The sequence below is a fragment of the Callospermophilus lateralis genome, chromosome 9 (assembly GCF_048772815.1).
Source record: "Callospermophilus lateralis isolate mCalLat2 chromosome 9, mCalLat2.hap1, whole genome shotgun sequence".
In the NCBI taxonomy this organism is placed as follows: Eukaryota; Metazoa; Chordata; class Mammalia; order Rodentia; family Sciuridae; genus Callospermophilus; species Callospermophilus lateralis.
The window spans coordinates 43,310,259-43,335,662 of NC_135313.1; the positions used below are offsets into that span (position 1 = coordinate 43,310,259).

A 25,404-nucleotide genomic window follows, 5' to 3' on the forward strand; every position below is an offset into this window, starting at 1 on the left:
AAGTAATGAAATTGAAAGAGCAATTAAAAGCCTTCAACAAAGCAAGCCCAGAACCAGATAGATTCTTACTGAATTCTGCCAGACATTTAAAGAAGAACTAGTATCAGTCTTTCTCAAATTATTCCATGAAATTGAAAGGGAAGGAACACTCTCAAATACATTCTCTGATTCTAGTATAACCCTCATACCCAAATAAGACACATCAAGGAAAGAAAACTACTGACCAATATCCCTGATTACTAAAGATGCAAAAATCCTTAGTAAAATATAAGCAAACTGCATTTAAAGACACATCAAGAAGATAATACATCATGATCAAGTGAATTTCATCCCAGGGATAAAGGTTGTTTCAACATATGTAAATCAGTAAAGGTAATTTACCACTTAATTAGAATTAAGGACAAGAATCACATGATTATCTCAATAGATTCAGAAAAGGCCTTGGATAAAATCCTGCACTCATTCATGCTAAAAGTACTAGGAGAAGCTGAGGATTACTTCAACATTACAAAGGCTGTCCATGACAAACCCAAAGCGAACATCATATTAAATGGACAGCAACTGAATACTTTTTCTCTAAAATCAGGAACAAGACAAGGATGTCCACTGTCACCATTTCTGTTCAATATAGTTCTAGAACCACTAGTCAAGCAAGAGAGGGAAATTAAAGGGATCTACATAGGAAGTTATCAAGTCATCTCTGTTTGCTAAAGATATGATCCTATATGTAGAAGACCCCCACCCCCCGTCAAAACTCCACCAGAAGCCTACTAGAGTTGATAAGTAAATTCAGCAAAGTAGCATGATATAAGATCAAAACCCATATACCAATAGCTTTCCTATATCTCAACAGAGATTCGGCTGAGGAAGAAATTAGGAAAAGCATTCCATCCACAATAGCCTCAAAAACCAAACAAACAAAAAATCTTGAGAATTGATCCAAGGACGTGAAAGATCTCTACAATGAAAATTTATGAAACACTGAAAAATATCAAAGAACTTAGAAGATAGAAAGACCTCCCATGTTCTTGAGTAGGCAGAATATTGTCCAAATGGCCATACTACCAAAAATAGTACACAGATTTAATATAATCCTCATCAAAATACCAATGACATTCTTCACAGAATTAGGGAAAAAAAAATCCTTAAATTTATTTACAACAATGAGAGACCCAGAATAGCCAAAGCAATCCTGAGCAAGAGGAGTATTGTAGGAGACATCTCAATACCTGACCTGAAATTATACTGCAGAACTCTAGTAACAAAACAGCATGATATTATCATCAAAATAGGCATGAAAACCAATAGAACAGAATAGAAGACATAGGGACAAACCTACATTCTTAAGGCCATGTGATACTTGACAAAGGTGCCAAAAATACTTGGAGAAAATGTCTTTTAAATAAATGATGCTGGGAAAACTGGGTAGCCATATTGTAAGAATGAAACTAGACATCTATCTCTCTCACTGCACAAAAGTCAAATCAAAATGGACCAAAGACTAGGAATTAGATTAGAAACCTTGGCAACTGCTATAAGACAAGATAGGGTCAACACTCCATTATATCAGTGTTGGCACTGACTTCTTAAACAAGACTTTTAAAGCTGAAGAAGTAAAACCAAGTGGAATGCTATCAAGTTGAAAAATTTCTACACAGCAAAGGAAACAAGTGAAAAGAGAACCTACAGAAGGAGAGAAGATCTTTGCCAGCTGCTTTTCTGACAGGGATTAGTATCTAGAATATATAGAGAACTCAAAAAACTCAACACCCAGAACCCAAATAACTCAATCAATAGATGGACAAAAGATCTAAACACTTATTTCTGAAAACAAGAATTAGAAATGACCCACAAATAAATGAAAAAAAAAATTGACATCTGTAACAATCAGGGAATTGCAAATCAAAACTAACATTAAGATTTTATCTCACTCCTGTTAGAATGGTAATTATCAAGAACACAAACAATTATAAATGTTTTTGAGGATGTGGGGGTAAGGTTCACTCATGTGTTGCTGGTGGGCCTGCAGAATAGTACAACCACTCTGGAAAGAAGCATGGAAATTGCTCAAAAAATCAGGAATGGAACCATCATATGACCCAGCTATCCCAATCCTTGGTAGCTATTGAAAAGAACTAAAATCAGCATACTGTAGCACCTCAATGTTTATAGAAGCACAATTCACAATAGTCAAATTATGGAATCAGTGCTGATGCCTACAAATAGTTGAATGCATTAGGAAATTGTGATGTATATACACAGTGGAGTTTCAGCCATAAAGAAGAAAAAAATTATGCCTTTGTTGGCCAATGGATGGAAATGAAGAACATCATTTTAAGTGAAATAAGAAGTCTCAGAAAATCAAAGGTTGGATGTTTTCTCTCATGGAAGCTAGAGAAAAAGAAGGAGAGGAGGATTGGATATTATAAAAATATGGGGAAGATGAGTAGAAGGAGGAGAGAGGGAGAGAACAAGTATGGGAAAGGAAATTAAGTACAGAATGAATTTTTAAACATCATGCTATTTGCACATATAAATATACCATAGGAAATTTCACTTTTATGTGTAAGTAAAAAAATACATAAATAAATGGATGAGTAAAAAGATCTGTACAGTAGAGGAAGAAGAATCGGGGGAAGGAGGAAGGGAAGAAAAAGGGAATATCAACTGAAATAGAATTCCACGCATATGCAAATTTGTGGAGATGAACTCTACTACTATGTAGAACAATAATGCTCTAATAAAAAAGGGGAATCCTTAAATTTTTATTCCATACATGAAGTAGCATTTTTGTTTTCCTTCCTAGATGAAGTGGATTTGAAGAATGGCTAAGTTTGTTTCTTCCTTTCCTTTCCTCCTCCTCTTTCTCACCCCACATTCGTTTTGTAGTAAAAACAACATTGGCTCCTTCAAGCCAACTAAAGTGGGTGGAATATAGTATTGTTTTGTGTTTCTCAAGGTATTTTTAAGATGCTGCTAGCAGAAGGGTTTTGAGATTGTAGGAGACCAGAGTATGCTGTCCCAAATAAGCTGCTTTATTATAATAAGTATTATTTTGAGAAATAGCAGACATGGTGAAGCCCTGAGAAAACAGCACAGATTACCCATTTTTAAGGACATTTACACAGAGGTGGAAATATCCATTTGTAAGGGTGTCTCACTGGTTGAAACAGGAAGAGAAGGAAGACTAAATCACTAGAGATTCCTGTCAGTGAAGAAGGCATCAACTCAAGTCTTTAAAACAAACTTTATTCTTGTTTTCCATGCTTTTTCTGGTCACCTTCCTATCATTTGCCTCCCCTACATATTTCTTTCTTTGAAGACCCTGTATAAACTAGAGTTTAAGACCACTTCTTGGAGAACGTTTCCCTGTGTGTGCACATATTTGTTGTTCTCTAGTTGATTTGTCCTTTGTTTTGGGAGCCTTAGCTAAGAACTCAGAAGGGTCCAGAGAAATTTTTATTTTCCTTCCACTTCATGATCAGTAATGGAAAAATGACTTTTAAGCATATTTTAGAAGGATATGTTCTGATTAATTGAGAAGTGGGGATTGGAATGGAAACAAGATACATACATAACCCATATGATTTTATTAGGACACAGGCCATCCAAATAGAATGTTGACTAGTGCTCAGTTAGATGGGAGCTATTGAATCAGATTATATTTAGCTACTGATTAATGTCACTTGAGACATGTCCTTGTGATGAAAAGAATGAACAGTCCTCAAAAATTAAATTATGTTAATATATTACAAAGATCTGTTAGATACAATAGATACTTTTTTCAGTTTCAAAAGGTATGCTGTTTTTGCTGCTGTTAGTGACACTTGAAAAGGAGACATTTTAAGAAACGTTTTTATAGTATTGTGAAATGCTGAGTTTTTCTTAACACAATTTAGTGGAAACTGAGATCTTAATGAAACCTAAAAGAAAAGAGAAAATAATTTTATGCACTAATATTGAAACTCAGGGCTATAAATACCCCAAGAACATTGCTTACTGATCCCAAAGAAAGAACTTGAAGACTCAGTGAAAAGGTTTTGGATATTTTATTTCTCTTGCACTCCTCAGTGGTGGCACCTGGGATACAGTGGAGTGCTACACTGCATCTACGAGCTGGAGGAATGTATGGAGTGGGTTGCATGTTCACTGCACAGTTGGATTTATTGAGATGTTTTATGTGAACATTCTTTTACTTTACAACCAAAGTCACTCTGCTTTGTTTCTCACCTGAAGACTGGAGATCAGGGAAGAGCCTGTTTTCCCTCTCTAGTTCCTTTGTTAGTTTATTCTTCAGAGTCCTTATCTGCCTGCAGACTTTCCTAGGATTAGTGGATTAGAAAAATTTATGTGTATACTTTCCTTCTGCTCACTCTCATGTCTTTTAAAAAATCATTTAAAAGCTCTTTAAGATCTGAATAGAGCCTTGTTTAAGACAGAAATGTTAGTAATATAGGAGGAGATGTGAGAGGGAAAAGTAGAAATTTCCCTTGCATTTCAAAGTGTTTAGGGTGTGTTTCTAGGTATTCAATTTGTGTTCACTGTTGAACTTTCTCCAAGTTCCGAGGGTGGCTGGATATCTCTTTTTCTTTACAGAGAGAAATCCCCCACTAGGATTCTCCCTATTTAAAATTTGCTTCTGTCTTATTAGGGAAGAAGGATTGCCTTTAGTTGCGGAGTTTCTCAAAGTGAATTTTTCTAATTTTTTATTATTATTTTTTTTAGTTATAGATGGACACAATAGGATACAATACCTATATTTTATTTTAATGTGATGCTGAGGATTGAACCCAGTACCTCATATGTGTTAGGCAAATGTACTACCACTGAACTGCAACCCCAGCCCATCTCAAAGTGAATTTTTAAGGTCACTTAGTTTCATCTTTTCTTCCCTTTCCTTTTCTATTCTCATCCTCTAACATATCTTATGCTGATTGGCAGGCCACCTCAGGGTGATCTGTTTAACTTTATCTTATCACTTGTTTGTCTTATTAGATAGAACTCTTTATTCTCTACCTTGATCTATCTCCCCAACCCATTTTAGTCTAAGTATAGAATTAGGGCATGTTCTCATTTTCGTACCAAGAACTTGGCTTCACTGCCTTTACTACCCATTTTAAAGTATTGAATTCTTGGAAATAGAACTTTGACTTTCTAGAAGTAAAAATATTCTTGACAATGTTCACATATTTGCAAGTTGTCAATTGACAGGGAATTCTTTCACTTGTCCATATTGGTCAGGTTTTTGGTTCATTATGTTTTTGGTTGTGAAAGTGCCCTATGTACTAGGTCATGTGGCTGGCATTTCCTTTGCCATTTTCACTTTTCCTGAATCTCAACCCAACATGTTGAATTGGTCTAGAGAGTTCTATTCCTTATGGAACATCAAACTATTTCACAGAAAAGAAGGGGGGAGGAGAGCACCTTTGCCTATAAAATAAGCTCATTCTTCTAAGGGTTTATTATATTAGTTTTGAAACTAACTAGGGCTCATTATGACTTTAGCCATTATTTGAGATTGTTCTCAACTAGTTTACCCAAGCAGCAAAACTTTTTAGGTGTGTACTATATATTTGGTACTGGTTAACCTGGAGATAAAATAGTGAGCAAGGCAGATGTGTTTTCTTTTACCATGGAGCGTTCTGACTAAACAGACAGATACCCGATGGTCTGGGAATACATGAGAGTGCCAGCCTCAGCATGTGTGCCAGTGTGAGTGGTTTAGTGATGGGCATGAGGTAGGGCAAGAATTGTGGAGGAAGATATGTTTAAGCTGGGACCTACTGAAGGAGGGATTAGCCTGAGAAGAAGTTCAGAGTAGAAGACAGAGTATAATTGGTGCAAGTGTGCAAGGGTTTGATACAGTGTAGAAGGACAATGTACAAGTAAGAGATAATATTGTATATGAAAATGAGATGGGAGAATGCTAATTTTGGGAAAGTTTAGTGTGCTCAAATTTTGAAGTGTCAAGGTGGTGGGGATTCAGTTCTGAGTCTACAGAGGTAAGCAAGGAGTCAGATCAGACCTCTAGTATTAGACATGTTAAGTAGTATATCCTGATAGCAACTTGGAGAAACGTTCAAGTGCTTTTAGCAGAGCCATTGAATAGAACAGATTTCCATTTTAGAAAGATAACTTCCTTGTGGGAAGAATGAACTGGAAGGGGGTAGGATTGAGATAAAGAAGTTACTTAGGAAGCTATTGCAGAAATCCAGGTGAGACATTATCATGATTTGAGCTGGAGTAGAGGTAATAAAGGGGCAGAAAATGGGATATATTTAAGACAGATATTCAGGAGGCAATTTGGTGGAATTTGATGGTAGATTGTATGTGACAGATAAAGAGGGCACTGTCTACTAAAATTTGGGAGGAGGAATGCCATGGAGTGAGCTGGTGATGGTGAAGGGAAATGAATTTAATTTGGGGTTTGTTAAGTGAGAGATGCCTGTGGGAAATTCAGTGGGAGTAGTTATTTTGAACAAAAGTGTTTTGTTGATTATATAAATTCGAAATCTGGTTGCTTTCTGGGCAAGGAGTGTTAACTTTGGGATTCATGTAGGTATAGTGAGCTTTAGAGTAGATGCTTCATACTATAAATTAACTCATAAGTGATTGGTTAACTGGGTAAATGATTTTAATAGCGCAGAAGTCTGGTGCTTTTTTTTGGTTTGTTTTCTGGGGATGCGGAGGTAGGGTGTTGGGAATAAATATATAATTTTTAGCTAAGCAGGAAAATGTGTTTGGCTCAGTTGTACTATGAACAGGAATTCTTTGGTCTGTATTTTAAGAAAGTAAAAGAAAACAAAAGCCTGATCCTAGGGCTTCTTCCACCATCAGGTAAATCTCCACGTCTTGACAAACCCTCTAACACATAGCTGCACTTCTACCTGCATTGTGTCAGCACCTATAGTCCTATTCTGATTGAAGTATTCCCCTTATTTCTACTTTATTTCTGTGTATTTTAAATGTCTGCTGTGGTAGTCTTTGTTGCCATGGAACTACCTGACTGATTTGTCTAAATCACATTTCCAGGACCATTTATAGTTTTAATTAGCACTAAAATTATTAAGTTGTTTAGGTTCTGAACAGACTGTCCCAACTCTTTTTCCTGTAGGCTCTGTGCAGTTTTATAGAACATTAGGATTTGTTTTAAGAAACTCATCATGTTACAGAAGAGATGCCTCATATTTAAAATTTGTCAGTACAAAAGATTATGCATAGAAATGTGACAGAAATAGTGACAACAAAACTAAGTCCAGAATGGAATCCTAAAATAGACCAGTGTTTATTGGCCAGGGACAAAACAAGAAACCGATAAAAAACAGTGGGGGTGGAGTGTGGGGAGCGGGGTGTTGGAGAAGGATCAGGAAGATAGAGACAAACCAGAAAAGTATAGACTTGTAGTGGAAGCCTTCATGGTCTAGGGTGCAGCTGAGTGGTAGAGCACTTGCTTGCCTACCTTGTATGACAGAGTTTGATCCTTGGGTAGGGAGCCTTCCTGTGCCTCAGACCTTTCATCATTTTTCTAGTGGTAAAAAACATGTTCCAGACTCATTTTGTATATTTCTTTCCCAGACCCCTTAAAAACAAAACAAAACAAAACAAAAAAACCAACCAACTGTTTCTCCAAGGCTGTCGTGATTATTAGAAAACAGTAGTTATCAGTCACAATCTGTTGGGCAATAGTGATTGGTAATTGTTTCTAGGCTTTTCAATAAAGAGAACTATGGTTATATATTTTATTTTTTAAGAGAAAATAGACCCTGAGTTCAATATTTCCTATTCAGATTTAGGTTTTTACTTCTTTGATATTATAACTTCTTATGTTGAAAGTCTTCTTAAAATGACATTAACATTGTTATAAATTTGCTTTATTGTAATGTATATAGTTTCAGAATAATAATACCAGTATTATTACAGAGAATAGTAACTTGAAATAATTGCTGTATTTGCCTTACATCAAATTATAGTGACTTAGCTTTTTCATATTTTTCCAAAATATTTAATTTGTTTTTCACAATTCTTTATTATTATAGTCATATCAGCTTATACATTGATTTGAGAGAGAGAGAGAGAGAGAATTTTTTTAATATTTATTTTTTTTTAGTTTTTGGCGGACACAGCATCTTTGTTCATATGTGGTGCTGAGGATCGAACCCGGGCCGCACGCATGCCAGGCGAGTGTGCTACCGCTTGAGCCATATCCCCAGCCCATACTTTGATTTTTTAAAAAATATTGTTTTAGTTGTGGTTGGACCTTTATTTATTTATATGTGGTGTTGGGGATTGAACCAAGTATCTCACATGTGCTAGGAAAGTGCTCTACCACTGAGCTACAACCCCAGTCCTATACATTGATATTTAAAGTATATTCTAGTACAACTATTATAAACAGATAGAAAATAAGTATGATTATCATTTGGCCAACTCCCAACACCACAGATCAGAGAATTGTGTAGGTATAACAGCAAGCAGCTCAGAGAGTAGCTTTTTGGCTGCTGTAGAAACAAAATGATATGTAAAACCAAGTTATTGAAAATCTTCAGTGAATCAAAGAACTATCAGGAGCACACCCATTATAATAATCCTTCTTGTTTGAGTATGTGATTTCTTAGAACTTTTCTTTTTAAACTTTGATTAAATATCATTTGTCATTTATTTAGATATGATATTAGTCTGATGACCCATGTACATATGTTACAGTTTGTACACATGTACATATGAATGTTCTCAAAAGTCCATGTGTTGGAAACTTAATCCCCAGTTCATCAATTAATTGCATTTAGAGTCTTTGGGAAGGAACTAGGATTAGTTGAGGTCATGAGGATGGGGCCCCCATAATGCTTTATAAAAAGAGGGAAGTGATATCCAAGCTAGGGTATATGGCTGTCTTGCTGTGTACTACCTTCTGGCTTGTATGATGCAGTAGGCTATCCCTTCCATATGCTATGCAGATGCTACATTGTGTTCTTGTACTTCTAGCCTCCAGAACCACAAGCCAGATAAACTTTTATTCTTTGAATTATTACAAGTTTTTGTAATTAAAATAGAAAATGGACTAAGACACACATAACTCATAAATAAATATGCATCTATTTGGTGTATGTGCTAAAACCTAGGAGGTATATATTTTTAGAATTTACTTCACATTTATGTTTTAATGTATGTTATACAAAGTTCATGTGTGTATGTGTATGTGTTTAGTTGTAGATGGATATGATACCTTTATTTTATTATTTTTATGTGGTGCTGAGGATTGAACCTAGTGCTTCACATGTGCTAGTCAAGTGCTCTACCACTTAGCTACAACCCCAGGCCTACTCCCTGGCTTTTTAAAATTTAAAGTAAACTTATGCTTTCAAGAATGGTAGATTGTTAATATTATTTTTTTTCTTCCATTACTTGTTGTTATTGAGTGTTATTTCTATCTAAAATTATGGAAATAGCATGAATTATATGTATCTAAAAATAGTATGAATTATATGTATCTGATAGGATAAAAATGATGTTAATATCTGCATATTAGCTTATCAAAATACATCACTATTACATAATCAATATATTAATATGCATCAATATGCAACATTAACCTATTAATATATCAGTGTTAGTGTGAGAAGCATTATAAAGTCTACTTTTACTATTCAGCTTGCTGATCTGTCTGCTGTCTAATGCATGTGGTCCCAGAGATGTGATATGAAATTTATTTTATAGTTATGATACCTCTATATCATAGTGGAAACATGGTGAGAAAACTATTGAAATTTCTAACAAAAAATGCCCATTTCAAAGCATTCTTTATAATTATGTGTGATGGTGAAAGAAGAATCACATACTCTCCATTATGATACAGCATTTATTCTGGGCAGGAGTTTACTCATGCTTTCTGATTAGAAATAAAATCCATGATTCTTTGCAATTGTATGTTTGAGTTTGTTTTCTTAACTGGTTATCTTTTCTGTTTTATCTGTTGTTTTCTTACTTGATTATCTGTTCATTTTTCATACACCAAATTAAATTGTCTACACATGTTTATGTTTGTGCGTTGGAAGATTAATCTTAGTAATATAAAATCATGGGTGGTTGACTCAATGTTAAATAGTTTTATAATTATCAGTTTTAAAAAATTACATTGATTTTTGTCTAGACTAGTAATATTTGGAATGTAAAAGTGAATGCTTATTCCTGGTTACTTATAACATATTTGTATTTTTGAAGGATCATCTTTCAGCCTGGCCAACCTAGTAGACCCTTCCCTTATCTTCTGTTTCAAACAAACCAATAAACAAACCACCAAACAAACCAACAAACAAATGTCCTGTGAAACTGTTCTCTTTTTTTAACTGTTTCTCTTTGGTTCTAGTCACAGTCTTTCCTCATATTTCTGATTATTTTTAATTATTTCTAATTAGTTGCTTAAAATTTAGAAAATTTTGAGCCCTAGGTTGACATTATTTTCTATTACCTGTGTTTCTGCTAGGTGTTCAGGTTAAAGACACCAGTGATCCTAGCTAATTTTAATCTAGTCAGCTTAGGGAGGTTTTGAGGCTGGACTTCAACACTGTTTCCAGGCCCCCCTCATTCTAAGAGCTTAGCTTTTAGGGGCTTAGTTTGGCAAACCCTAAATTCCAATTTTTGCTCTTTTAGCAGATAGAACTTGACTGAATCTGTTGAAAGCTGTATTTAGCTTTTTACCCTCATCGTATAATGTGGGTTAGACTCTGAAAATAATTTTATTTTCTATCATTAACTACAGAAAGAAACATAATAAGTATTTATGTAAAATTCTCAGTTTATAACTGAATATTAAGGTGAACCGAATGAGTTCCATAGCATACAACATGATACTAGTACTAAACTTAGGCTGGGGTTTGTCCCTGTAGTCTCTATCTGAAATAACAACCAGTATGATATTTTTAAACGTTAGAATTGATTCATCTTTAAAAAAAAGTGGAAAGTCTTTCTAGGGGAAATAAAACTTTAATCACTTGAGAAGATTTGAACATATTTCTTTTAAATAATAGCTGAAACAAACTGTATATGTAGATATTTTACATGATGATCTAAATGTGATAGATGAAAGTGTAAATATTTTAGAAGATAATATGGTAAAATATGGGGATTACTTAAATAATACACCAGATACACCTTAAGCAAAACCAAAATATTATATTGTGTTAAAATTAAGAATTTTGTCTCTTCCAAGTCATCAAAAGATTGAAATGGCAAGCCATAAACTGAAAAAAAAAATTTGAATACATATATTTAACAAGAAATCATATCCAGAATACATGATAAGGAAAATAGAAAAATAGAAAGATTTGAATAGACATTTCACAAAGAGAATGTCCAGATGGCTAGTAAATATGGCTATCTGTACTACTCTTGAATTATAAATTAAAACCACAATGAGATACAACTGACCCTTGAACAACACACATTTGAACTGTTGTGGGTCCACCTATATGTAGTTTTTTTTTAGATTTATGATAATTGGAAAAAAATTCATATGAACCACATAATATAGAAATATCAAAAAGTTAGGTATGTTATAAATGCATAAAATTTATATGCACATAATACATAATACCCTGCTTTATCATTTAATACTGTGAAATATTACCCCTGCCTTCCCAAGAAAAAGCCCTATTTTAAGTGCCTCTACAGTTTAGGAAATGGAGAGACTAGGGAGTGTGGTGGTGGGAAATTAAAAAAAAAAAAAAGTGAGAAGGCAGCAAAACTCCTGGTGGAGTTTCAGTTTGGGTGAGTACTTGTGCAGTGTTAGTGATATGAATGCTGTACACGAGGAGGGAGCATATGGGAATTTAAAGACACAACAGCATAGCCTATCTTCTTCAAAAGGACTTCAGCTGTGGACATGTATAAATTTAAGTAATGTATTTGCCTATTTTTCTTTCCTTTTGACCATCTCTGCTTCTTTTTATATGTTTTCTTTGTTTTCTGTGTTGTACAGCCTCAGCCTTCTCAGATTTTTGGTTTCAACCCCATATAATTTCAACTTTTATTTGTCTCTCATATCTTCTGTAACTCAAATTTCAAAAGACCTTTTAGCATATTTGCCTGTCATCAACTGACAACTGCCCACTGTGTTTCTTTTTAAATACCTAAGAGTAAGAACCTTGTCTAATTCACTTCCCTCTCTTTTCTCCCCAGGCCTCCAAATTCTAAAAAAAGTCTACATTGGCTGCCCTTGAATCCATTGTTCATCTTCTGTATAGCCCATGCTGAGGGAAGGGAAAAAAGTTTCTAGGCAGAGCCAATTTCCATAGAGAAAAGGCAGTAATTGGGCATGCAGTGGCCTTCTCTTGTATGTCTTTGTTGCTTTAAAATTATATGATTTATTGAAATTGTAAAAGCTTAAAATTATGGAGAAATGGCATGAACCCCTGTGGCTAGTGGAATGAGAGCAGGAAGAGCTGTGGAAGCTAAAGTCAGAGAGGTAGCTTGGGCCAGATTACGTAGAGCCTTGCAGGCTGTGGAATGGAGTTTGTAATACACACTTCTGCATATGATATACATTATTATATGTAAAATATATATCTGATTTATTCAAATATATCACATTTATTCAGATATACGAGATACATGGAGAAAAGTCTAAAAGGTTACTTACCAAATTGATAATAGCTGTGTGTCTCTAGGGAAGCCTGGCAAGACTAGGACTGAGAACTATAATGTGTGAAATTCAAAGTTAATTAAAAAAAGGAGAGGTCAGCCAGGTGAGAACTGGAGATCTGCCTTCTGGGAAGCTCTTGTGGGTCCTGGAGCTCAATAGAACATAGTCTGAAACTGTTAATCCAGTCTCTCTTTAAAGTTCTTAGCAGCATGTTCCTCAATAGGAATAAAATTTCAGTTATAATATTATAAAAGTAGACAATAGAATATAAGGCAAAGGCCCTTAAAATAGTAAAGATTATTAGTGTAACTAATTTTTTTTTACCAGAATCGTAAGATTTTATTATAGTTTTGAAGTATATACAATCTAATATGGGTTTATCTTGTCAGTTGACTATGTCCTAATGCAGTACCTATAATATAAATAATCACAATCATTATCTAACATTATGGATATAACCTAGAAATGTTTACAGCCAAGGTCGTTGTAGGTAGCAAATAAAGAATTTTATTCATTTCCGTGTTTACGGACATGATCTATTCAATTTTAAGCTTGGAATATGGTACATGAAGTTTATAAAAAATTGTGTGTGTTTCTAAGTATTTTGTAATGAAAGACAAAGTTTTTAAGAACTTACAAATGGCTGAACTGAATTTGAAAACAAAGGAGATAAGGAAATTTTGATGAAAAATTAAAAGAATCAAAGAAATGAGTCCCTTTCAATTTTCAAAGATACACTGATTAAAAAGAATTGAGAAATATAACAATAAAAGAAGTTCTAAATAATGTGAAAAGAGTGTATGTACCACGGGAAATTACCATGATGGGAACTAACATAAACTTGGATGCTTTGTCATCACGTGTGCTTCATGTTACAAATATGCTTGGTATTCAAATATCTGTCATTTTGCCTTTTTCTGTGACATTCAGTAGGTTTGAAATAGACTTTCAGTAGAATCTTTTAGTAATAAATTTTTAAGAGTTTTGTAATTGGCCTCATTAAATGTATTTTTAAATTGTTCTAATTTGTTATACATGATGGCAGAATGTAGTTCAATTCATTTTACACATATAGAGCACAATTTTTCAAGTAACTGATTGTATGTAAAGTATTTTCATACCATTTTTGTCTTCATACATGTACTTAGGGTAATGATGTGTAACTCATTCCACCATCATCCGTACCCTTTGACTGCTCCTTTCCCCTCCCTCCCCTTTGCCCTATCTAAAATTCTTCTATTCCTCCCATACTCCCCCCATCACCATTATGAGTCAGCATCCTCATATCAAAGAAAACATTCAGCCTTTAGGTTTTTGGGATTGGCTTGTTTCACTTAGCATTATATTCGCCAACTTTATCCATTTACCTGCAAATGCCATGATTTTATTCTCTTTTAATGCTGAGTAATGTTTCATTCCATTGTGTATATTTACCAAAGTTTCCCTATCCATTCCTCTATTGAAGGGCATCTAGGTTAAGTTCTATAATTTAGCTATTGTGAATTGTGCTGCTATAAACATCCATATGGCTGTTTCCCTGTAGTATGCTGTTTTTTTTTTTTTTATTTTTTTAGTTGTTGATGGACCTTATTTTATTTATTTGTATGTGGTGCTGAGAATGAAACCCGGTGCATCATGCATGCTAGGCAAGCGCACTACCACTGAGCCAAAACCCCAGCCCTAGTATGCTGTGTGTTTTTTGTTTTTTTTTTAAGAGAGAGAATTTTTTAATATTTATTTTTTAGTTTTCAGTGGACACAACATCTTTATTTTATTTTTATGTGGTGCTGAGGATCAAACCCAGCGCCCCGTGCATACCAGGCAAGCACGCTACCGCTTGAGCCACATTCCCTGCCCAAGTATTTAAGTGTTTAAGTCCTTTAGGTATAAACCAAGGAGTGGGATAGCTGGATCAATTGGTGTTTCCATTCCAAGTTTTCCAAGGAATCTCCATACTGCTTTCCAGATTGGCTGCACCAATTTGCAGTCCCACCAGCAATGTATGAGTGTGCCTTTTCCCCCATATCCTCGCCAACACTTATTGTTGTTTGTATTCTTGATAGCTGCCATTCTGACTGGAGTGAGACAAAATCTTAGAGTAGTTTTGATTTGTATTTCTCTAATTGCTAGGATGTTGAACATTTTTTCATGTTTGTTGATTGATTGTATATCCTCTTCTGATAAGTGTTGGTTCAGTTTCTTGGCCCAGTTATTGATTGTGTTATTTGCTTTTTTGGTGTTAAGATTTTTGGGTTCTTTATATATCTTAGAGATTAGTGCTCTATCTGCTGTGATTATGGTAAAGATTTGCTCCCATTCTGTAGGCTCTCTGTTCACTTCACTGATTGTTTTTTTTATTATTTTTTTGCTGAGCAGAAGCTTTTTAATTTGAATTCATCCCATTTATCAATTCTTGGTTTAAATTATTGCAGTATAGGAGTCTTATTAAGAAAGTTGGGGCCTAATATGACATGATGGAGATTTTGGCCTATTTTTTCTTCCATTAGGCGCAAGGTCTCTGGTTTAATTCCTAGGTCCTTGATCCACTTTGAGTTGAGTTTTGTGCATGGTGAGAGATAGGGGTTTAATTTCATTTTGTTACATGTGGATTTCCAATTTTCCCATCACCATTTGTTGAAGAGGCTATCTTTTCTCCAATGTTTGTTTTTGGCACCTTTGTCTAATATAAGTTAACTGTAGTTAGGTGGGTTAGACTCTGTGTCCTCTATTCTGTACCATTGGTCTACAGGTCTATTTTGGTGCCAATACCATGTTGTTTTTGTTACTATTGCTCTATAATAAAGGCCTGGAATAGTAATGCCACTGGCTACACTCTTTTGGCTAAGGATTGCTTTGGCTATTCTGGGTCTCTTATTTTTCCAGATGAATTTCATGATTGCTCTATCTATTTCTATGAAGAATGTCATTGGGATTTTTGATTGGTGTTACATTGAATCTCTATAGTGCTTTTGGTAGTATGGCCATTTTGACTATTAATTCTGCCTAACAAGATAGATCTTTCCATCTTCTAAAGTCTTCTTTAATTTCTTTCTTTAGCATGTTGTAGTTTTCATTGCAGAGGTCTTTCACCTCTTTTGTTAAGTTTATTTCCAAGTATTTTATTTTATTTTTTTGAGGCTATTGTAAATGAGGTGGTTTTCCTCATTTCACTTTCAGTGGAGTTATCCCTGATGCACAGAAATAGCTTTGATTTATGGGTGTTGATTTTATATTCAGCTTCTTTGCTGAATTCATTTATTAGTTCTAGTAGATTTCTGGTGGAATGTTTTGGGTCTTCTAGGTATAGAATCATATTGTCTACAAATAGTGATAATTTGAGTTCTTCTTTTCCTATCCATTTCCTTTAATTTCTTTCATCTGTTTAATTGCTCTGGCCAGTGTTTCAAGAACTATGTTAAATAGAAGTGGTGTACAGAGGGCATCCCTGTCTTGTTCCAGTTTTTAGAGGGAATGCTTTCAATATTTCTCCATTTAGAATGATGTTGGCCTGGGGCTTAGCATAAATAGCCTTAACAATGTTGAGGTATGCTCCTGTTATCCCTAGTTTTTCTAGCATTTTGAACATGAAAGGATGCTGTATTTTATCAAATGCTTTCTCAATGTCTATTAAGATGATCATATGATTTCTTATCTTTGAGTCTATTGATGTGATGAATTGCATTTATTGATTTCTATATGTTTAACCAACCTTGCATTCCTGGGATGAACCCTACTTGATCATGATGCAATAGGTTTTTGTTTTTTTTTTTTCGATTTGCCAGAATTTTATTGTGAATTTTTGCATCTATATTCATTAGAGATATTGGTCTGAAGTTTTCTTTCTTTGATGTTTGTTTCTGGTTTTGCAATCAGGATGATATTTTGGCTTTATAGAATATGTTTGGAAGTGTTCCCTCTTTTTCTGTTTCATGAAATAGTTTGAGAAGTATTGGTATTAGTTCTTCTTTAAAGGTCTTGTAGAACTCAATTTTGTATCCATCTGGTCCTGGGCTTTTCTTGGTTGGTAGGCTTCTGATGGCATCCTCTATTTCCTTACTTGAAATTGATCTGTTTAAATTGTGTATATCATGGAGTTTGGGTATATCATATGCCTCTAGAAATTTGTTGATGCTTTCGATATTTTCTATTTTATTGGAGTACAAATTTTCAAAATAATTTCTAATTATCTTCTGTATTTCTGTAGTGGCCATTGTAATATTTCCTTTTTTCATCACGGATGTTAGTAATTTGAGTTTTTTCCCTCCTTCTCTTAGTTAGCATGGCTAATGTTTTATCAATTTTACTTATTTTTTCAAAGAACCAACTTGTGTTTTGTCAATTTTTAAAAATTGTTTCTTTTGTTTCAATTTCATTGATTTCAGCTCTGATTTTAATTATTTTCTGTCTCCTACTGCTTTTGGGGTTGATTTCTTCTTCTCTTTCTAGGGCTTTGAGATGTAATGTTAGGTCACTTATTTGTTGACTTTTTCTGCTTTTAAGGAATGAACTTTATGCAATGAACTTTCCTGCTAGAAGTGCCTTCATAGTGTCCCAGAGATTTCGATATGTTGTATCAGTGTTCTCATTTACCTCTAAAATTTTTTAAATCTTCTCCTTGATATCTTTTGTAACCCATTGTTCATTCAATAGCGTATTCTTTAGTCTCCGGGTGTTGGAGTAGTTATTTTTTATTTTATCATTGATTTCTAATTTCATTCCATTATTGTCTGATAGAATGCAGGGTAGTATCTCTACTTTTTTGTATTTACTGAGATTTGCTTTGTGGCATACCATATGGTCTGTTTTAGAGAAGGATCCATGTGCTGCTGAGAAGAAAGTGTATTTGCTCGTTGATGGATAATATACTCTATGTATGTCAGTTAAGTCTAAGTTATTGATTATATTGTTGAGTTTTGTAGTTTCTTTGTTTAGCTTTTGTTTGGAAGACTATCTATTGGTGAAAGAGGTATGTTAAAATCTCCCAGAGTTATTGTGTTGTGATCTATTTGACTCTTGAACTTGAGAAGAGTTTGATTGATGAACATAGGTGTTCCATTGTTGGGGCATATATATTTATAACTGTTATGCCTTGTTGATGTATGGTTCCCTCAAGCAGTATGAAATGACCATCTTTATCCCTTTTGATTAACTTTGACTTGAAGTCTATTTTATATGAAGATGGAAACCCCTGTTTGCTTACGTAGACCATGTGAATGGTATATTTTATCCCAAGCTTTCACCTTTAGTCTGTGGGTGTCTTTTCCTATGAGATGAGTCTCCTGAAGGCAACATATTATTGGGTCTTTTTTTTTTTTAATCCAATCTACCAGCCTATGTCTTTTGATTGAGGAGTTTAAGCCATTAACATTTAGGGTTATTATTGAGATATGATTTGTATTACTGGTCATTTTGTTTATTTTTGATATTTAGCTTGACTTGGTTTCTCCTTTGGTTGGCTTTCTTTTATTGTAGTTCTTGCCTTTGCAGATTTTCATTATTGTTTTTCATTTCCTTCTCGTGGAATATTTTGCCAAGAATCTTCTGTAGTACAGGCTTTCTTGCTGTAATTTCTTTTAAATTTTGTTTATCATGGAAGGTTTTTATTTCATCGCCAAATTTGAAGCTTAATTTTTCTGGATATAAGATTCTTGGTTAGCATCCATTGTCTTTTAGAGCTTGGTATATGTTGTTCCAGGATCTCCTGGCTTTGAGTCTAGGTTGAAAAATCTGAGATCTGAATTGGTCCTCATTAAATGTTTATCTGAGAAAAATGATGTTGCTCATTTTATTTGATGAAATAAGTAAGTAAGTAGAATGTGTTAAATGTTCTTTTTAAAATCACTGAAATTTGATAGAATAGCTTGGTTGTGCTTTTTGGATTATGGTGCCACTAATAAGCAACACTTGGTGTTCTGAGAAAAGTCAGTATTCTATAATACTACATCTTTGCCACGTTTGTTTTGAAATGAGAGGGAATTGGGGAAAAGAACATGAAACACTACTGATTGAAAACATCTAAGTTAAAACAAATTAGTTTCAGATATCAGGGATTCCCTTTTTATTTTGGTCTGGTAAGTTCATCTGAAATTGTGTGGTTTGGGTCTTCTCTCCAACCTATTTCTTGGAACAAATTCCTATGAATATAATTTACTTGCTTTGTATTATTTGTGTTTATGCTTTCAATTTTTACGGTATTTTTTAACCAAAATTTTTTTCTTATTTCCCTAGGGAGTTGGTATCTCAGTTCATGGACAATTCCGAGTGGCTACTGAGAAGTCTGTTTTTTCAATGCCAGAAACAGCAATAGGTAAAAAATCATTTTTTTTATTATTACTTTCAGAATCATCTTCCTTTGAAACACTTAAGCTTATACTGTTGTTGAAGGAATGAAGTAATGGAATCTTGTGTGAGATATAACAAAGAAAGGTTGGAAATATTATGAGCAACTTTATAAAGGAAAGTAAGCAAGAGAAACCTCACAGTAACTCCAGGTTTATACCTTGAGTTTCCAGCCTTGGTGTGGTCCTTCATTTGGGAAAGTTAAGCTAAGAGGCCAAGGAGACCAAGGCATCTAGAATTCCCAGAAGAGAGGACCACAGAGGAGAGAGTTGCCGAGAAAACTCTGGAGCTCTGAGGGATTCTTGTGTAAGGAGGAGGTAGCCTAGTTTCAGGTCCAGGCTTTGCAATATTTAGAGGTCAAGCAGAGGAAGTAGAACCAGCAAGGGAGACTGGAAAGATGCAGCCAGTGGGAGAATGTGTGTGTATGTGTATTATCCTGGAGGGAAGAATGTGTTTAAGGATGGGAGGGTGCTTTCACTTGGGCAGAATACCATTGAGTCTCTGGGCAAGAAGAGGAGCAGAATGTTGGGCAAATGTAAGAAGGCCACAGTGGCTGGAGTTTAGTGGCTAGTAAGAGATATAAAAAGTGGTCAAGGGCCCTGAAGGATTTTGATAAAGATGATTGTTCTTATCCAAGACAATCAGGAAACTGTGAGAGGGTTTTAAGATGAGAAATACTCTGATCAAAATTCGTGTTTTAGAAAGATCACCCAGGCTAAGAGAAGGTATCAAGGTGGACGGTTGTTTCCTTTACTGAGGTGGGTAATGATAGGAGTGGGGAAGGTTAGGAGTTCAGTTTATTTTTATGTACAGTAGCATGCTGCTTATTCTCTTAATTATAGGAATCTTTGTCAAGTAGAACTAGAAAGAATTTTTGAGGTTTTGTTTTTATCTCAACTTCATTACATTAAGTAACCTTGAAATAGCTGTATGAATTAAACAACTAGGGCATCACTGTTGTTTAAAGAAGTTCTTAAACCCCCCAAAATAGTATACTGGTAACTAATTGTATAGATACTACTTCCAATTGTTATAAGTAGAGAGGGAATTTTAAAAATACTGATGGCTAAGGAAAGAGTAAATGCATGTGATTAGTATCAGTTACATACTGATGGTTTAATAGAATGAATGGTATTGCACTAGTCTTTAAATATCTAGAATATTAGATAATTGATTAAGTTTCAGAGATGATTTAAATGTTGGTGTTTAATTTTCCCATAATAACCCTTGGATTATGTATTTTTCCCCTATGCTTATCATTTGGAAAGAATATTTTTCCAATTTTTATCTATTTCAGAGATTCTTAGGAAAGTAAATTGATGACAGGAAAATTTAGGTAGAATTATTGAGTACTTCAAGTACACAAAACAAGTATCATCCGATACTTTCTTCTATAGAAATGAGACATGAAGATTTTGAAAATACCCCAATCATCACAACTTGTAGTAAGTTCTTTGTGACATTGATTAAATTTGGTATTTAGTTTAATAATATTTGTAGTATAGATTTATACTCCAGAGAAATGGCTATGTGACTTAAAGGAAGGAGGTTTTATTCACTTCTTATTTGAGTCATTGTTATTTCTCTTTATTTTTAATTCCAGGACTGTTCCCTGATGTGGGTGGAGGTTATTTCTTGCCAAGACTTCAAGGAAAACTGGGTTACTTTCTGGCATTGACAGGATTCAGACTAAAAGGAAGAGATGTATACAGAGTAGGAATTGCTACACACTTTGTAGATTCTGAAAAGGTAATTGGATGTTGACATGGAATGTGGAGGTACTATAAATGGTTGAAATAACAGGTTTTTGGTAGACATGGTGTGAATTTTGATTTATTGCTTTTAGCTGTGCAACTGTTTCAGTTAGATTTTTTGTTGTGACCAAAAGACCTGAAAAGAACTTAGAGAATGAAAGGTTTATTTTGGCTCACAGTTTCAGGAGTTCCATCTATAGTCAACCAATTCCATTCCTCTGGATCTGAAGTGGCAGAACTTTGCAGCAGAAGGGCATGGCAGAGGAAACCAGCTCAAGACATGGCAACCAGGAAGCAAAGAGAGGTCTTTGCTCACCAGGGACAACCCCAAAGGCACACCTCCAATGACCTATCTCCTCCAGCCATACCCCAATTCCCTACAGTTACTCCATAAGATTAACTCTCATAATCTAAATATTTCACCTCTGAACATTCTTGAATTGTCTTAGCTTTTGGAGATACCTCATATCTAAACCATAACATCAACCTTGGAGAAGGTGCTTAAGGTTTCCAATTCTATTTCCTCATGCAAAATGGAGATGATAATACTTGGATTCAGGGCTGTTTTGCCTGGCATCTTTAGTGAATATTTTTTAATGAATAAATAGAATGTTAAAAAAAACTATGTTAAGAAAATCTAATTATATGATATCTAAATTTAAAGATAGGCTTTTATGAAGACATTTCTGAAAGATTCTGTTGTGGTAAGTTTCCCTAGTGCATTTAAAATAATTGCATTTGTAAAATATCATCTTGACTTCTATCTATTTATTTATTTATTTTTATTTTTTTTTAATTAATTTTTATTGTAGGTTGTTCAAAACATTACATAGTTCTTGATATATCATATTTCACACTTTGATTCAAGTGGGATATGAGCTCCCATTTTTACCCCATATACAGATTGCAGAATCACATCAGTTGCACAACCATTGATTTACATATTGCCATTCTGGTGTCTGTTGTATTCTGCTGCCTTTCCTATCCTCTACTATCCCCCCTCCCCCCCCTCCCCCCCCTCCCCCCCTCCCCCCCTCCCCTCTTCTCTCTCTACCCCCTCTACTCTATTTATTTATTATGTATTGGGAATTGAACCTAGGGCCTCACACATGCCAGTCAACTGCTCTACCACTGAGCTACATCCCCAGCTCTTGGTCTTGACTTTTCTTAAACATATCTGTCTTGTACAAGGAATACATGTTACTTATCTTCATTTTTTTTTTCCTAGTAGTGTGGCCAATTTTCTTAGGATAGCATAGCATAGTAGCAAAGAGTATACAAATAGACTGAGTTTAAAATCTACCTTGAATTTAGCCTCTCTGGTTTCAAACCTACCTTGAATTTAGCCTCTCTGGTTTCCTGGTTTTCCATCTGCAAAAGGGAGATGATAATATTTCCATAATAATCAAAACTCTTTGTGTTACATGTAACAAACCTAAACAAATTAATTTGAGGTGATTTTGTCCCAGAATTCTCAATAAAAGGCCTGTGATTTATTCTACTTTACCTTACTTGGTTCACCCTGACTTATATTATATATATTTGAACCATATGGGTGGGTGGAATACACTGACTGCCCCATCTGTTCTGGATAATGCACTTCATCTTTGGAACCAGAGAGTGAAGTCCACTTCTCAGGAAGCATGTGGTCTTCAATGAATATCTGATCTTGAGAAAAAGGTGTTTGGAGTTAGAGGAAGGAATGTTATAAAAGTTAAATTAGAAAATTTGTGTTTCATGCTTAGCTGTATAACTGACATACAGTAAGCATTCAGATTTTAACTGTTAGTATTTTAACACAACTTTCTCTGTGTATTTATTTATTTTTTTTAAGAGTTAACCAGAATTTTCACTGAGAATTTCTTGTGTTACACAGGATGTCCCACTTGTACCCATGTGTCTACTTTATAACATTCTATTTGGGGCACTGATACTAGAGATTGCATTAATCATTGGATTATTTTACAAATGTTTAAGGACTGTTAAAAAATATAATTCTTTAATGTCATGCATCCTCTCTGACCTACCAGCCATTAACATAAACCAGTTGGATAGCATAAAAATGTATCATTTACTTGCTAATAGAATTCCCTTTATTAACTTTATAAATTGGCTGTGCCATTTTTTATGTTAGTAAACCTTGATCTTGGTCCATTATGGATCCTATGAGGTATGTGAAGTGTAAGAAATTGAAGGTTGTTCCTGTACACTGTTATAAGGGCCTTCCATCTCATCTGGTTGAAGTTGCAGATCTTCCTGTTGTGGGTATCTTCAGTCACATTGAGTAAGCAGCTGTTTCATCCTTCCCTTGAGCCATGGGCATTCCATTGTCCACTGTGGAAGGACATTCTTGATCACAGTAGAACTTAGCTAAGGATAGAAGAGGGAAAACTGATGTGCAGTGCTTTTCTCTGTTAACTTGCCTAATAATAATACCTGTAGCAGATAAACAGCCATTCTTAGGATCTATAGGAAATACAGAAATGAGAAAAAGGCAAATAGAGTAGATAAACATAAATAAAATAAACCAACCTCATGGCCAGGAAAACATTAGCTATGTTTTGGAAATAGAGAAAAGTCTCATTTAGTTGTAGAATAAATATGTGAATGACTAGATGGAGAAGTGGCAGTGATGACAGTAGCCTCTAGTTAAGTGTGTTAATTTTACTTAGAATTAATTTAAAATAAAATTTATAAATCAAATCTTTGATTACAATACAGGTTGAGTATCTTTTATCTGAAATGCTTGGGACTAGAAGTGTTTTGGATTTTGGATTAGGGATACTCGACTTGTGCCACATTTCAAGTGCTCCTTAGTATCTTCCATCTCTTATCTGCTAAGGCAACTTTTGCTGTGTGGGAATGACTCAGTTTAAGAGAGCATTTTAAGATAAGATTCTAACAAAGAGAAATTTTTTAAAAAATGAAAGTCAATTTTAAAAAAACATTTCTGTTTCTATGGGTTTCAAATGTTTATCTTTTTATTTCCCCCGTAGGTGAGCATGTTAGAGGAAGATTTGGTAGCATTGAAATCTCCTTCAAAGGAAAATGTCGCAGATGTCTTAGAAACCTACCATACACAGGTGATCTTCTCAATGCTTTTACCCTAGGTTTTAATTTATGGGGAAAGTGAAGTGATTAAAAACTTATCAGTTGGTAAATAGTATAGTTTGTGGATGTAAATAAATATACTGGGGATTGTTTTACTTTAAAGCTTGGGGAGAGGACCAGTGCTTTGTTGTTAGAGTAGTCATCCGATAAGATGACTTCTTACTGTGCACAGCTCCTCTCCTCACTGCTGGAGAACCTCAGTACAGTGTCTTCTGAGGGCTTTTCACAACACAGTGTGGCATTTCTGTAATGGAGATTCAGTGTTCACACTGTTTTATGGAGCTGCTAAATATCTATCTATAATAATATATTGCGTGTTCGGTTTAATTCTTAAGTTATCTAACTTGATTTTTCTTGTAAAAGCCAAGTATAAAAGCACTATGCAACTCTAATTACACATCTTATTGAATACATACTTCTTCCAAAAAACTACTAAAATTATAATTGGGGAATAAAAAAGGCATAAAACCACAAAGTCAGATGGAACAGAAGAGGCAGACAATGGAAGATATGTCAACGTACTAGGAGCTTGAATTCTAGGATTTTTTTTGTGTGTTTGTGTGCGTGTGTGTGTGTGTGTGTGTTGGTGGGAATTGAACCCAGGGCCATACACATGCGAGGCAAATATTCTACCACTGAGCTACACCCCCAGCCCAACATTCTGGGAGCTTGAAATCAGCAGGCTCGGGTAGTTATACCTGAGAATGCTAAAATCATCCTTCAATGTGGGAAAGACAATAAGAAATCAGCTGATTCCTGGTATAGACCCTTTCCAAGGAATCAGGGCCCTCTGAAAACTGGGTTATAGGGCTAGGGCTGTGACTCAGTGGAAAAGTTTTTGCTTAACATGTTCAAGGTCCTGAGTTCAATCCCCAGCACCGAAAAGAGAAAATAGATTAAAGCATGGAGTGGGGAAGAAAAACAAGAGGTTTTTTTGTTTGTTTGTTTTTGTTGTTATTTTGTTTTTGAGATAAAATGTTTCACTATATTGCCCAGGCTCTGGGCTTAAACTACCAATTCTCCTGCCTCAACTCCCAGGAGCTGGAGTTACAGGCATGTACCACCATGCCCAGCTAAATTGTAAGTTTTTAAAAGCAGAACTCTAGAAGTCTTCCTTCTGTATAACCCAGAGCAACTGTCTTCACATAGCATGGCAGCAGAGTAGAATCTTACTCCGAGGACAGATGTGGTTGAGATCCTCCTGTATTCTTAAGAGGTGGAATGTAACTAAATGGGAAGACCCATAGCTGCAGTTGGCTTAGAGAACCAGCATATACATATAAAGTTTCCTAACTTCAGATCTTCACAGAAAAAGAAGTATTGCTAGGGCAAGAATAAGAAAGTTAAATACAATAGCAAAAATGGAAAAACCCTACAACCGATAGATTAAAATTGACATTGAAGAAAACTCCAGGATAAGAGGAAGAAAAGGATAATGAGTGGAAAAGAAAGAGAAGGGAAGGCCAATGTGTAATTATTAGGAATTTATTACAGAGAAGACAAAGGATGAAATATTGAGAGAAACCGTACAAAAAGTAACCGAGAAATAAAGAACTCAAGTGC

The 25,404-nt window shown here is 34.7% G+C and overlaps 1 protein-coding gene across 2 annotated transcripts in view; it reads left to right on the top strand.

Annotated features, from left to right (window-relative positions):
* The window catches only part of Hibch (3-hydroxyisobutyryl-CoA hydrolase), an 87,989-nt gene that overhangs the window by 37,222 nt on the left and 25,363 nt on the right, over positions 1 to 25,404 (top strand). For both annotated transcript variants that reach the window (XM_076866067.2, XM_076866068.2), the window contains exons 7-9: positions 18,866 to 18,944; positions 20,580 to 20,725; positions 23,727 to 23,813. In XM_076866067.2, coding sequence (XP_076722182.2) covers positions 18,866 to 18,944; positions 20,580 to 20,725; positions 23,727 to 23,813 — 312 coding nt within the window. The remainder of the gene's footprint in view (positions 1 to 18,865; positions 18,945 to 20,579; positions 20,726 to 23,726; positions 23,814 to 25,404) is intronic.